The sequence below is a fragment of the Bombina bombina genome, chromosome 7 (assembly GCF_027579735.1).
Source record: "Bombina bombina isolate aBomBom1 chromosome 7, aBomBom1.pri, whole genome shotgun sequence".
NCBI classification, from domain to species: Eukaryota; Metazoa; Chordata; class Amphibia; order Anura; family Bombinatoridae; genus Bombina; species Bombina bombina.
The window spans coordinates 489,260,086-489,273,661 of NC_069505.1; the positions used below are offsets into that span (position 1 = coordinate 489,260,086).

General features: G+C 38.3%; 1 protein-coding gene across 1 annotated transcript in view; it reads right to left on the reverse strand.

Annotated features, from left to right (window-relative positions):
• The window catches only part of FAM98C (family with sequence similarity 98 member C), a 52,084-nt gene that overhangs the window by 18,416 nt on the left and 20,092 nt on the right, over window positions 1–13,576 (reverse strand). The window contains exon 3 of the mRNA XM_053721623.1: window positions 1,491–1,625. Within this exon, the coding sequence (XP_053577598.1) occupies window positions 1,491–1,625 (135 nt within the window). The remainder of the gene's footprint in view (window positions 1–1,490; window positions 1,626–13,576) is intronic.

The window sequence follows — 13,576 nt, forward strand, 5'->3', positions numbered from 1 at the left end:
CAAAGTTTCCAATTTACTCCTATTATTACATTTGCTTTGTTCCCATGATATTCTGTGTTGAAGAGATACCTGAGTAGGCATCTGTAGCACAACATGGCAGGAAATAGTGCTGCCCTCTAGTGCTCTTGCAAATGTATAACATTCTTGCAAAACTGCTATATAGTACTCCAGGTGTGTGCACACTCCTGAGTTTAAGTCACTGCTTTTCAACAAAAGATATTAAAAAAATAAAGACATTTTCATAATATAAGTCAATTATCAAGTTGTTTTATATTTTGTATGCTCTATCTGAATCATGAAAGAGAAATTTTGGGTTTCATGTCCCTTTAAAAAGATGTTACACTTCAATGATTTTCTCTGTTTTATCTAAAAGCGAATATTTAAAGGGACACTGAACCCAAAAATTTTCTTTCGTGGTTCAGATAGAGCATGTAATTTTAAGCAAATTTCTAATTTACTCCTATTATCCGTGTTTCTTTGTTCTCTTGCTATCTTTATATAAAAAAGAAGGCATCTACGCTTTTTTCTTGGTTCAGGACTCTGGACAGCAGATTTTGATTGGTGGATGAATTTAACCACCAATCAGCAAGGACAACCTAGGTTGTTCACCAAAAATGGGCCGGCATCTAAACTTACATTCTTGCATTTCAAATAAAAATTCCAAGAGAATGAAGAAAATTTGATAATAGGAGTAAATTAGAAAGTTGCTTAAAATGTCATGCTCTATCTGAATTACAAAAGAAACAATTTGGGTTCAGTGGCCCTTTAAAAATACATCATGGTGCTTTGCATGTCGAAAAACAAATACTCCTATGCTGAACAAACCATTTTCTTTTCTGAGGAAGTTATCCCTGTCAACCAATGAGCAGTTGGGTCCTAAGCATAATATACTGGCGATGGATTTCCCGCTCGGCTATTGGCTAAGAGGTGGAAACGTCACCGCTCAGCCAAATAGCGTTCTGCCGTGGGTGGCCTGAGCAGCTCAGAGCGGCAAACGCTTCAAACAAGTAAAGGAGCTTTTAGCATGAAGTATTTTACACTGACTGAAAGTCCCCCTTTATTTGTTCCAATGGGAAATCCTAGTGTTTCAGAAACGCTAGGATTTACCATCACTTTAAGTAATATGCCCCTTTAATAAACGAGTTTCCCAAGCAAACACTGTATATTTGAAATAGACTCAGATTTTCAGAAATACTTTTTGGGTAAGAGCAGGTTAATACCTATGATTTCTGATAACCTGATTATTTGAACTTTGCTCTAGTTTAGATATCCTGCAAATCTGGCCTGTTAGTGTGCCCTGAGTACCGGAAATGTGAAACACTGGGACAGAAATCTATTTTATATGCACCATTCCAACCCTGATAACAATCTGGCACCTTGGCACTAACAATGACACTCATGGGATTTAGATTATTATTATATTATACTATTTAATGATTAACATCACAAAACCGCTCTTTGCTTTGAGATCTGGATTAAAGGAGTTTTACCGAGGAGCTGTAGGCAGTTCTGAGGACTGGTCAGTCTGCGGGTCACGTCTCCTGTGGTCAGAGAAGTGTAAGGACAATGCAGTTCATTGACTACACCACTCATCTCTAGTTGGAACGTTTCTGCATCTTCTGGCCCTGTGTAAAAAAAAAAAAGGGTAAGAAATGTTAAAAAAAATATATATATCTATAGACATACACACACATATATATATATATTTATGTACACACACACACACACATTATTTATATATATATATATATATATATATATATATATATATATATATATATATATATACACACACACACACATGAATCAGTTGAAAGACAGGATCCGGTGGATATCCTTGTGTGTCCACAACAGTAAAGCCAGCACGAAGAGATTCAAAATAACACCTTTATTGTGTCACAACCATATATATATATATATATATAACAAAATGTATGCTTACCTGATGAATTTCTTTCTTTTGCGATGTACCGAGTCCACGGATTCATCCTAACTTGTGGGATATTGTCCTTCCTGACAGGAAGTAGCAAAGAGAGCACCACAGCAGAGCTGTCTATATAGCTCCCCCCTTAACTCCACCCCCCAGTCATTCGATCAAAGGCCAAGGAAGAAAAGGAGAAACTATAAGGTGCAGAGGTGACTGAAGTTTACATAAAAAAATACTATCTGTCTTGAATAGACAGGGCGGGCCGTGGACTCGGTACATCGCAAAAGAAAGAAATTTATCAGGTAAGCATAAATTTTGTTTTCTTTTGCATGATGTACCGAGTCCACGGATTCATCCTAACTTGTGGGATACCAATACCAAAGCTTTAGGACACGGATGAAGGGAGGGACAAGACAGGAACCTAAACGGAAGGCACCACTGCTTGCAAAACCTTTCTCCCAAAAATAGCCTCCAAAGAAGCAAAAGTATAACATTTATAAAATTTTGAAAAGGTATGAAGCAACGACCAAGTCGCAGCTTTACAAATCTGTTCAACAGAAGCATCATTTTTAAAAGCCCATGTGCCAAAGAACCCTCAAGCAAATGTCCCATAAAACAGAAAACGTTACTCCCAGACACAAAAACGTTTGTCCCAAATTCACATAACAAATTGAGTGCCCACAAAAAATTAACCCTTTATGCAAGCTAGTAAAAACCTCTGATAACACTAGGATTACTGCTTACCCTTCCCCTAATGGGGACACTGTCAGCCTTAACACAGTCTCTGCAGAAATTATGACTGAACATACCTCATTGCTGTATAGCAAGAAACTGTTCCTCACACTGAAGTTTTCCTGTACACCTCAGTTTCTGTGGGAACAGCAGTGGACCTTAGTTACAAATGCTAAGATCATCATCCTCCAGGCAGAAATCTTCATCCATGTCCTGCCTGAGAGTAAATAGTACAACACCGGTACCATTTAAAAATAACAAACACTTGATTGAAGATAAAATAAAACTAACAGTTTAACACCTCTTCTCTTTACTATTCCTGCTTAGAGCCAGCAAAGAGAATGACTGGGGGGTGGAGTTAAGGGGGGAGCTATATAGACAGCTCTGCTGTGGTGCTCTCTTTGCTACTTCCTGTCAGGAAGGACACTATCCCACAAGTTAGGATGAATCCGTGGACTCGGTACATCATGCAAAATAAATATATATATATACACATACACACATACAGTATATATACACACGCGCATATACACACATACACGCACACACCCACCCACGTGTATGCAATATATAAATATACATACACACATAATATATACATATACCCCTCTGAAGAAGAAGGATAACAGTTAACCTTTGAAACGCGTCAGGGTATCATGCTATATTACTCTAATTGTTTTTAACCTTTTTTTTTGCGTGCGTTATGTGCATGTATTGTTTTAGTATGTATAACTAAACAAATTATTTTTACTGCCTTACGTGTTAGACCTTTAAAATCTAACAAACTGGATAAACCAATATTGTATTATCTATACAAACTGTCTTAAATACTATATTTGCTGGCTTGACAAGCTTAACATACTGGATTTAACTGCACTTTAACAGACTATCCTACTGCTTTAAGCATAACATACTGGAGAAACGGTTTTTTTGCTCATATCTAACCATACTGCTTAAACTGCTTGACTTGCTGACCTACTATATCTAACATACTGGATATTGACTCACTATATATTTCTGACTGGCCTGGGACATAAACATCTAGTGAATCTACTAAGAGATCACCTTTAACCCTTTGTGCTGTGAAAATACCTCATTATATCTGAGGTCAGAAAATGTGAGTGCAATATATATCTATTTTAAAGTTTTATTCTAATTAAAACGGTATTACACTATCTTTGCTTCTCTGTCTTTCTGGGTACACATACGGACAAGGAAGTTCATACCGAGACAACAGAGTACAGCTCCAAGAGGCAACAAGCATATCTACATAGGAAGTTTCTGGAGGAGACCAGTATAGAAGGTTCTACACTTCCTTCTACTCCAAGAGGCAGACGAAAACTAAGAATACACCAACCAGGATCTACCCATCATCCGATATACCCTCCAATGTGGCAAACTTACCTCATATGATTGGGGTAATGTTTGGTAAGGGTATTTAATTTACCTCTATTACACTTGGATATACACCTTCATATCGTAATTAAGGACTCTATATATACTTTTTTCTCACCAGAGACTCAATGTATCTATATATCTAAGAGGAATTGTAAGCGCTGTTAACCCTCTGTACCATATATATATATATAAATGATAGAGTGAGTGCACACGAAAAACTGCAGGCATTCAAGTTTGAAATCAAAAGGGCCGCATCGGTGCCTCTCCCGACACAAGGGAGTTTGCTGTTGAAATATAAGCAATACAAAGTTGATGTCACCCTCCGTTAGCACCTGTGTCTCCTGGTAATCACTAAGGTAGTGAACGTTGTGTGTTTTGTTAAACGGATAATAAAGGTATGAACTTTTTATATAATCGCTCCGTTTAAGTGCTTTTCTTGTGCCTGCAACATCACCTCTACTACACCTTACCCTGTTTGAATACCGCTTAAAAGGGACACCTTTGTATTGCGCATATATATATATATATATATATATATATATATATATATATATATATACACATATATACACACACATATACACACACAATATATATATATATATATGGATGGCAACTAGTGACACAGGAACAAGCCCTGGACCAACAAAAAGTTTTTTATTAACTATAGGGTTACGTGCACTACAACATTTATTGTGTACTTGTTACATTGCCCATGTGGACCCAGGATGATCTGAGGATCCGAATGGCAAACCACCGCTCATCTATACGAGCGGCTATTAAACATGGAACATCTGACGAGCCGGTGGCCAGGCATTTTCAGGAATTTAAACATGTCGTTTCGGACCTCAGATACATCATCATAGACCATATTCCAGCAAAATCCAGGGGTGGAGATAGGGCTAGGAGCCTTCTACAAAGAGAATCCCGTTGGATTTTCAACTAGGATACCCTTATGCCTAAAAGTTTAAATGTACATCTGGATCTCCAGTGTTTCTTGTAGTGGGCTCCTAGCATATCTACATATCCTAAAAAAATATAATTAAAATAAAATGATATAGTTAAAAATATAGTTTAAAGTAAGTTTGACTATGTTTTGCATTAAGTATTGATGCTTTAACAATAAGATTACTATGTATAAATATTGTTAGGATTCCCAATTAGGGGGTATTCCTCCAATGTTCTATCAAAGGGTTTTGTTTTTGTGTTTTTTTTGGTCTTTTGATTGTAGTCGGATCATCTGGTTCTCAGAACAGGAAATAAACATTTCAGCAGTGCTTTATTAACATTAATCCTTAAAGTTTGCTATGATACTATTATTTAGGATGACATTGTGTATGTGTAACGATTTATTACCTAACTTCTCGTAGGCTGTTATAGGTTTATGTTATGCAAAGAACAAGGTAGCATAAAGTGTTTTCTTTAAAATTGTTTTCCGTGGATTTACATGCTGTTTTTATTTTTGTAATAATGACTAAGTCAGTCTTACAGCCTAGAATTAAGTATGCAATAGGGTTGATGATGATGAAGCGTATAGCTGTTTAGTAATAGCTCTATGGTTATGGGTTTGAATGCACGGTGTTCGAATGTTTTAATATCGTTTTGAAACTTTAGGTTTTTTTGTTCTACATGAGCTGCTGTACGGTCTCTGGCGCATGCGCAGTTGCACCAGGAAGACGCTGATGGCTATTCACATGCGATCATGGTGGTGGGAGCACTATTTAAGGTGGCAAGGTAAGATTACTGTGTACTATTTTGGTCTGAGGACGGGGGAAACCCTGAAAACGTTCACCATTAAATGGTTTTAGTAAAACGGAGAGTGCTTATCCTTTGGACTTTATATGATGTATTATGTTTGATTAGCACCCCGGCAGTTGCATGTATGATAAGTGTGTGCTGGATCCGGCATTGGATAATTATATATATATATATATATAAAATATATATATATATATATATATATATATATATATATATATATATATATATATATATATATATATATATATATTTATATACATACATACATACACAGCAGTTGCACTCTCACCAATTATAGCAACTGCCAGGGTGCTTTGCAGGTATTTGTAAAAAGTTCATGAAAGAAGCACTCACTGATCCATCAACATCTGTGGCAAAAAAACTTTAATATTAGTGACGTTTCGGGACAAAAACAGTCCCTTCCTCTGACAAATAACAATGTACAAAATCAGCCTTTAAATAGGCCGCAAACAACACTCCCCTCAAGATCAGCCAATCCAGGCAGAATAAGTATCACACCCCTTCAATAACCAATTACAATGTGTGACAGATTTCTCCAAGAATGTGCAGTGAAAATGATATATAATAAACCTAGTGATATAGGACCCAGAAAAGCAAACTCTCCAAGGAGTGATTATGTCCACACTTGAAATATAATAAATAAAATACTGTTGAAAATCCTAATGTCTACAACAAGTTGTAACTTTGCAAAAGCCGCTCAGCAAATCACCATCAGTATTGCATATAACAATAAAACATCATACTTGACAACCAAGGCGTAATCAAGCCCTGTTGTTAGGGACGCCCTGAACACAAAACAACCAGGGCAGACGTCATCACAACTCAAAATAGCAATCTAAACTCATAGGCCAAGATATGAACAAGGCACCTCCGTCTAAACACTGTGTGAAACTAAATCGCTGTGGCTGCTAGTAACAAAAACAAACAACAATTCCAAAAGAGAATGAAACGTTCAATCTTAGTTAAAGATCAGTTTACTAACAAGTCTAGGTAACTATGGCGAAGAACACCTTTTGTCTGATAGGTCGCATCATTCAGTGGGCGTGTATAAGCTGTGTTTCCCAATGACAGCTAAATCTGTAAACACTAAACATCTGGGTAAGGTACGCACAGAGCGCAAATAGATCAACAACACCCTTCTATCTGGAACTACTCCTCGCTATATTGCAGACCTCCAGTGTATAAATATATAGTGACTATAAATAGACCGTAATGAATGATAGAAAATACGTCCCAAGTTGCTGATTGGACATCTACTTCACCAATGGGCAGGTATACAATGCAGAGTCCAGTGATGTTAAAACATCTGACAAGTAAATCCTGCTTACACAAAATCTTGCGCAAATACACTCAATATGGCCCAACCGGTCCTTGTATCAACGTCCAGGACAGATCACCATGTGCCAAATGTTATTTGGTTTTTAGACCAAGACGTGACAGAAGATATACTAAAAAATCCATCACCACGGTTGATACGAGTTCTGGCGACAGCTCAGGGACTGAGAGCCAACACAGAGGTGAGGATACTACCCACCGGGGAGTCACCACTAGATCTAGGGGTAACAGAAACCAATGGGATTCACCCAATACAAGTGCAGCATCATTACCCCCGTTGGCTGCTCACCCATCAACAATTCGTTTTTTAGGAAGAGGTGGAGGCCACACAAAAGGAGGTGGGGGGGGCATTGCCCGCCGCCCTCAACATCGGAGGCCCTAGGAAATACAGTATTTAACATCAGTTCACGAACATTATCCACGGCTGAAGAGAGCCTCCTTAATAAAGGTTTATCATTTGTGCCCTCTTCCAGATTAAACAAATTTGACGTATATATTGACATTCAGAGATTTGGTAGAAACTTAAGATTGAAAGAATTCTACAATACAGGCCCTGATGAAGGGGGTGATTTTAGAGCTAAGGGGTCCTTTGATCCGACGTCCAATAATCCAACTATCAGTACACTAACTGGCTTTCTTTCACAGAAAATCAAAGATAGACCCTATACTACATGGAGGGACAACCTAACCAAAGATGAGAGATTGGCCCTTAAAAATGAGTGATTCGCCCTGCAGATAAGGGCGGGCAGTGGTCATTATGTATACAGCATATTACAAGACAGATTTTGGGACAGCTAACTGATGAGAAGACATATTTACCTCTGCGGAGTGACCCCACCTCCCGTCTAAAAAAGAAAATTGATACACTGCTTTTGGAGTTTAAAGAGAGGGAATTGATTACACAACAGGATTATAATTTCCTGAGACGAGATTTTCCACTAGTTCCCCTCCTCTATACTTTACCAAAGATCCACAAAAATGCTGAATCGCCACCTGGGAGACCGATAGTCTCTGCTAGAGGATCGTTACTTCAACCTCTAGCTCAATTTGTAGACTTTTATCTGCAACCTTTGGTGAAAGCAATGCAGTCATATATACGTGACTCCAACGACTTCATCACTCTGATTACACAGCTGGATAACATCACTGATCTCGATCTTCTGGTGACTCTTGACGTTTCGAGTCTTTATACGGTCATTCCTCACAAAGATGGTATCATGGCCGTGACCTATGCCTTGAGAAAAGCAGTGTACATTGGCCCCTCAGAAGAGGTATTGCTTGATCTACTCACATTATGCCTAACGGAGAATTACTTCCTATTTGACAACATTTTATTTGCAGATTTCAGAAACGGCGATGGGGTCCAATGTGGCCCCATCCCTGGCCAATCTGTACATGGCACAATACGAGTCGTCCTTGATGAAAGTGTTTGAAACCACCCAAATCAAATACTACTGTTGTTACATAGACGATTTGTTTCTGATATGGGGAGATGATAACAACAGTCTACTCAATTGGATTGACAATCTGAATTCTCTTGAGAGCCCTATTAAATTCACACATACATCCAGCAACACAATGGTGGACTACCTGGATGTTAGGGTATTCAAGGTGGAAGAGAGATTGGGCACCACCCTATTTCGCAAAGACACTGACCGCAATTCATTGCTCCATGCAAGGAGCTGCCACAAACCTAGTCTCATTCGTAATATTCCTAAGGCACAGTACCAGCGGGTAATTAGAAATAATACCAACGATGTTATGTGCCCACAACAACTTCATGAGATGACAACGTTTCGTGGAAAGGGGATACAATAAAAGAATACTATCTGAAATGAAAGACAGGGTACTTCATCCAGATGAATCAGGAGACATATCCTCTCTTGGTACGAATGATCAATTGACCTTTGTGACCACATATTCACCTGATGTTATACCAATAACACAGATGATTAAAGATGAATGGAAATTGGAGGAGGCTGACCATACCCTTCCATTCAGAAACAGGAGGGCATCAAGAATTGGATATAAAAGAGGACGAAACCTCAGGGATCATCTCGTCAAAGCTGACATCAAACCTGAAAGTGGCCCTCAAACCTGGCTAAAGACCAAGAAAAAAGGTTGTTACTGATGTATTAGTTGTGTGACGTGCAGTGGGATGCTCACGGGTACACACTTTCATCATCCTGAGAGCAATAAATCTTATGAGATAAAATTCTTTCTAAACTGCACCACAAAATTCGTGGTTTATCTCTTAAATTGCCCCTGTGGTAAATTCTACACGGGTAAAACCACTGATGATGCCAGGACTAGGATGGCCAATCACAGATCAAGCATACGGATAGCTATACGAAGTGGCAAGGAAGACCAACCGGTAGCGAGACATTTTTTGGAGGCAGGACACTCTGTCAATGATCTGAGATTCAGATTAATTGACCACGTACCAACCCTAAAAAGAGGGTTCGATAGAGCAAAGATACTTCTACGCAAGGAATCAAGATGGATATATGAACTGGGAACTTTACATCCTAGAGGCCTTAATACACATGCAGGATGGCAGTGTTACTTATGATGAACTTTCTAGGACCATTGATTCCTTCTTTCTGAGAGTCGACTTCCCATATACATGAAGGTCCACTTTTGATTTACATGAGAGCCCTTTTGATTTATATGAGGGTCCATATGTCCATTCAGTCATTTTTTGTGAATTTTCCTCTATTTATAAGATGAGATTTTTTCTATACTACCTTTTTTTTTTAATCTCTTTTTGATCATTTTTCTATAAATAGTTAATTACCTGAGTGTACCCCTTATAGTCAACAGGGGCACTATATGACCTATGCAATTTGATTTCTAGAGAGTCAGCTTGTCTGATATTTTTATGTTTATTTCTTGCAACAGATAGATGATTTATTCGTATGTATTATACAATAGATTTAGACCTAGTCTCTGTTAGTCCTCACTGTGTTTGTTTTTAATGTTATTTAGTTACTTTGTACATTTTTAATCCACACGCCAGATCGCAATTTGGTCACGCTGCACATTCGATTATTTCACATATTTGTGTATTTGCTACCCATTTCTCTCTCTCCAGGAGTGTTTTATCTCCCCTTGTTGTATCTTTTTTTTATTGTTATTTTTTATCATTTTGTTTTGGTGTCTGTCCTATGCTTTTGAATTTGAGATACAAGTAACTATATGTTGGAGTTGGTGTGATTCAAGGCAACCCATCTAGTAATTTGAAGGAGTGTATATATACACATATACATTATAGTGATGACGGTAGAAATATTGTTTACATACTGTGAGGTCGTGTGTTAATGTGGACAAGGCCAGTGTAATCTAAATCATGGTTGTTTGTATGATTGGGGTAGGCAGTTTTGAGTTTGGTGACATTGGATTTTGTTGCTTTTACATTTAATATTATCATATTTCTTTTGGTCACATATAGGACATTATGCACTATAACATTTGACACATGGTGATCTGTCCTGGACGTTGATATAAGGACAGGTTGGGCCATATTGAGTGTATTTGCGCAAGATTTTGTGTAAGCAGGATTTACTTGTCAGATGTTTTAACATCACCGGACTCTGCATTGTATACCCGCCCATTGGTGAAGTAGATGTCCAATCAGCAACTTGGGACGTATTTTCTATCATTCATTACGGTCTATTTATAGTCACTTTCTATTTATACACTGGAGGTCTGCAATATAGCAAGTAGTAGTTCCAGATAGAAGGGTGTTGTTGATCTATTTGCGCTCTGTGCGTACAGGATGAACGTTTCATTCTCTTTTGGAATTGTTGTTTGTTTTTGTTACTAACAGCCACGGCGATTTAGTTTCACACAGTGTTTAGACGGATGTGCCTTGTTCATATCTTGGCCTATGAGGTTAGATTGCTATTTTGAGTTGTGATGACGTCTGCCCTGGTTGTTTTGTGTTCAGGGCGTCCCTAACAACAGGGCTTGATTACGCCTTGGTTGTCAAGTATGATGTTTTATTGTTATATGCAATACTGATGGTGATTGGCTGAGCGGCTTTTGCAAAGTTACAACTTGTTGTAGACATTAGGATTTTCGACAGAATTTTATTTATTATATTTCAAGTGTGGACATAATCACTCCTTGAAGAGTTTGCTTTTCTGGGTCCTATATCACTAGGTTTATTATATATCATTTTCACTGCACATTCTTGGAGAAACCTGTCACACATTGTAATTGGCTATTGAAGGGGTGTGATACTTATTCAGCCTGGATTGGCTGATCTTGAGGGGAGTGTTGTTTGGGGCCTATTTAAAGGCTGATTTTGCACATTGTTATTTGTCAGAGGAAGGGACTGTTTTTGTCCCGAAACATCACTAATATTAAAGTTTTTTTGCCACAGATGTTGATGGATCAGTGAGTGCTTCTTTCATGAACTTTTTATATATATATATACACACACACACACACACACACACAAAACAAGAAATGGCTGTGAAAGGGAAAACCACAATTGGATGTTGTTATGGGCAGCAGTGTTCGGATTCATTAGCAACCCAGAAAACTGATCTCCCCCCTGCAATCAGTTCACAAGGACAAAAAAACATATAAAAAAAAACTAGAAATTAACAAATATAAGCAATTTCTATATCTTGGCTCATATCCCTGGGTAATGCTTACCAGTGAGAAACCCTCCACAAAAGGGGCGTGGACAGAAAAGGCCACTCCCCAGATTACCTATAAAGGTAATCTGGACCCATTCCCCTTATCCTCTTAGAGATGTTCAGCCTTCAAAGGTGGAAACGGTGAAAAGGAGAAAAGGGAAGGGAAACCTGGTAAGCATTACCCAGAGATATGAGAAAAGATATAGAAATTGCTTATATTTGTTTGTTAATGTCTAGTTATCTTGGCCCTCCCTGGTAATGCTTACCAGTGAGAAGAAAATAAAGCAATATAGGTAAACATTGGGTGGGATAAAAATAAGCCAAACAAAGAAAAAATGCTGCATAAGAAGTTTATTAGGAAACCACAGAAGATAAGACTTTTCATCCAAATTTGGCTGTAGAAGACTGTCGCCCAACTGGAACTGGTTGATTCTTTTGTTTATAGGCTCGAGAGATGGTTTGAACTATCCAACTTGCCAAAATGGATTTTTCAGGAGCTTGACCTTAACGAAGTCCCCTTGGTACCACAAGCAAACCATCTGTTTTCCGCATAGACTTTGTCCTAGAAACATGTGTGTGAAGACAACGTACCACATCAAGTCGATATTATGGCTTCCCTGGAGAGTCTTGCATCTCTGGACAAAAAGTTGGTAACACAATGTCCTGTGACTTATGAAAATTAGAGACTACCTTTGTTAAAAACTCAGGATTTGTCCGCAAAACAACTTTGTCTTTATGGAAAGGTTCCTTAATAGATAAGGCTTGTAATTCAGAGACTCTTCTTGCAGATGTAACTGCAATTAGATAGATGGTCTTTAACATTAGAAACCAGACAGAGATCTCTCTAATGGATTAAAAAATAAGCTTTCAAGACCAAAGGAAGGTCTCATGTTGAAATGATATTTTGTAGAAGGTTGAATATGAGCCAAGGCCTGAAACAATTTATGGACCAATGGTCTGTCTCTGTGCCCATGTGACACCAGAGATGGCAGAGATAGCAGACATTTGAACCTTCAATGTCCTAGTGCAAAGACATCTCAAGAATCCTTCTTTTAGAAAATCCAATAAGTGATGTCATTTTATATTGGCAGTAGAAGCATTATGCTGAATCATCCATGCTGAAAATGTATTTCATACTCTGTAATAAGCTGAAGAGGTAACCTTCTTTCTAGCCTGTAGTAAAGTTTGAATAACTGAATCTGACATATTCCGTTGTCTATATCTTGTGATCTCAGCAACCATACCGTCAGGTTTAAGTGTTGAGGTGCCAGATGTAGAATTGGACCCTGGAACAACATGTCCGGAGATTGTGGAAGGAGCCATGGAGGTTCCAATCAAAGATGCAGTAGCAGGCAGAACCATGGTCTGCGAGGCCAAAAGGGAATCACTACCACAAATGTTTCTGTTTCCCTCTGAATCCTTCTGAGTAGATGAGGAATAAGATGGAGCGGTGGAAAGAATATATTAGGTTGAATCTCCATGGCAACTGAAGAATAGAGGCAACTGGCGATTGCGTCTGGAAGCCATCAGATCTATCTCTGGCAGACCCCATTTGTCGAAAATCATCTTGAAAAGATTTGTGTTTAACTGCCATTCTGTTTGAGAAAGAGGAACTCGGCTTAGATAATCTACCTCTACATTCTGTAGACCGGGAAGGTGAGAGACGGATATCCCCTTCAGATTCTTCTGTGCCCAAATGAAAATGGGCAATACTTCCTTGAGAGCTTGTAAACTCCTTGTTCCTCCCTGAAAG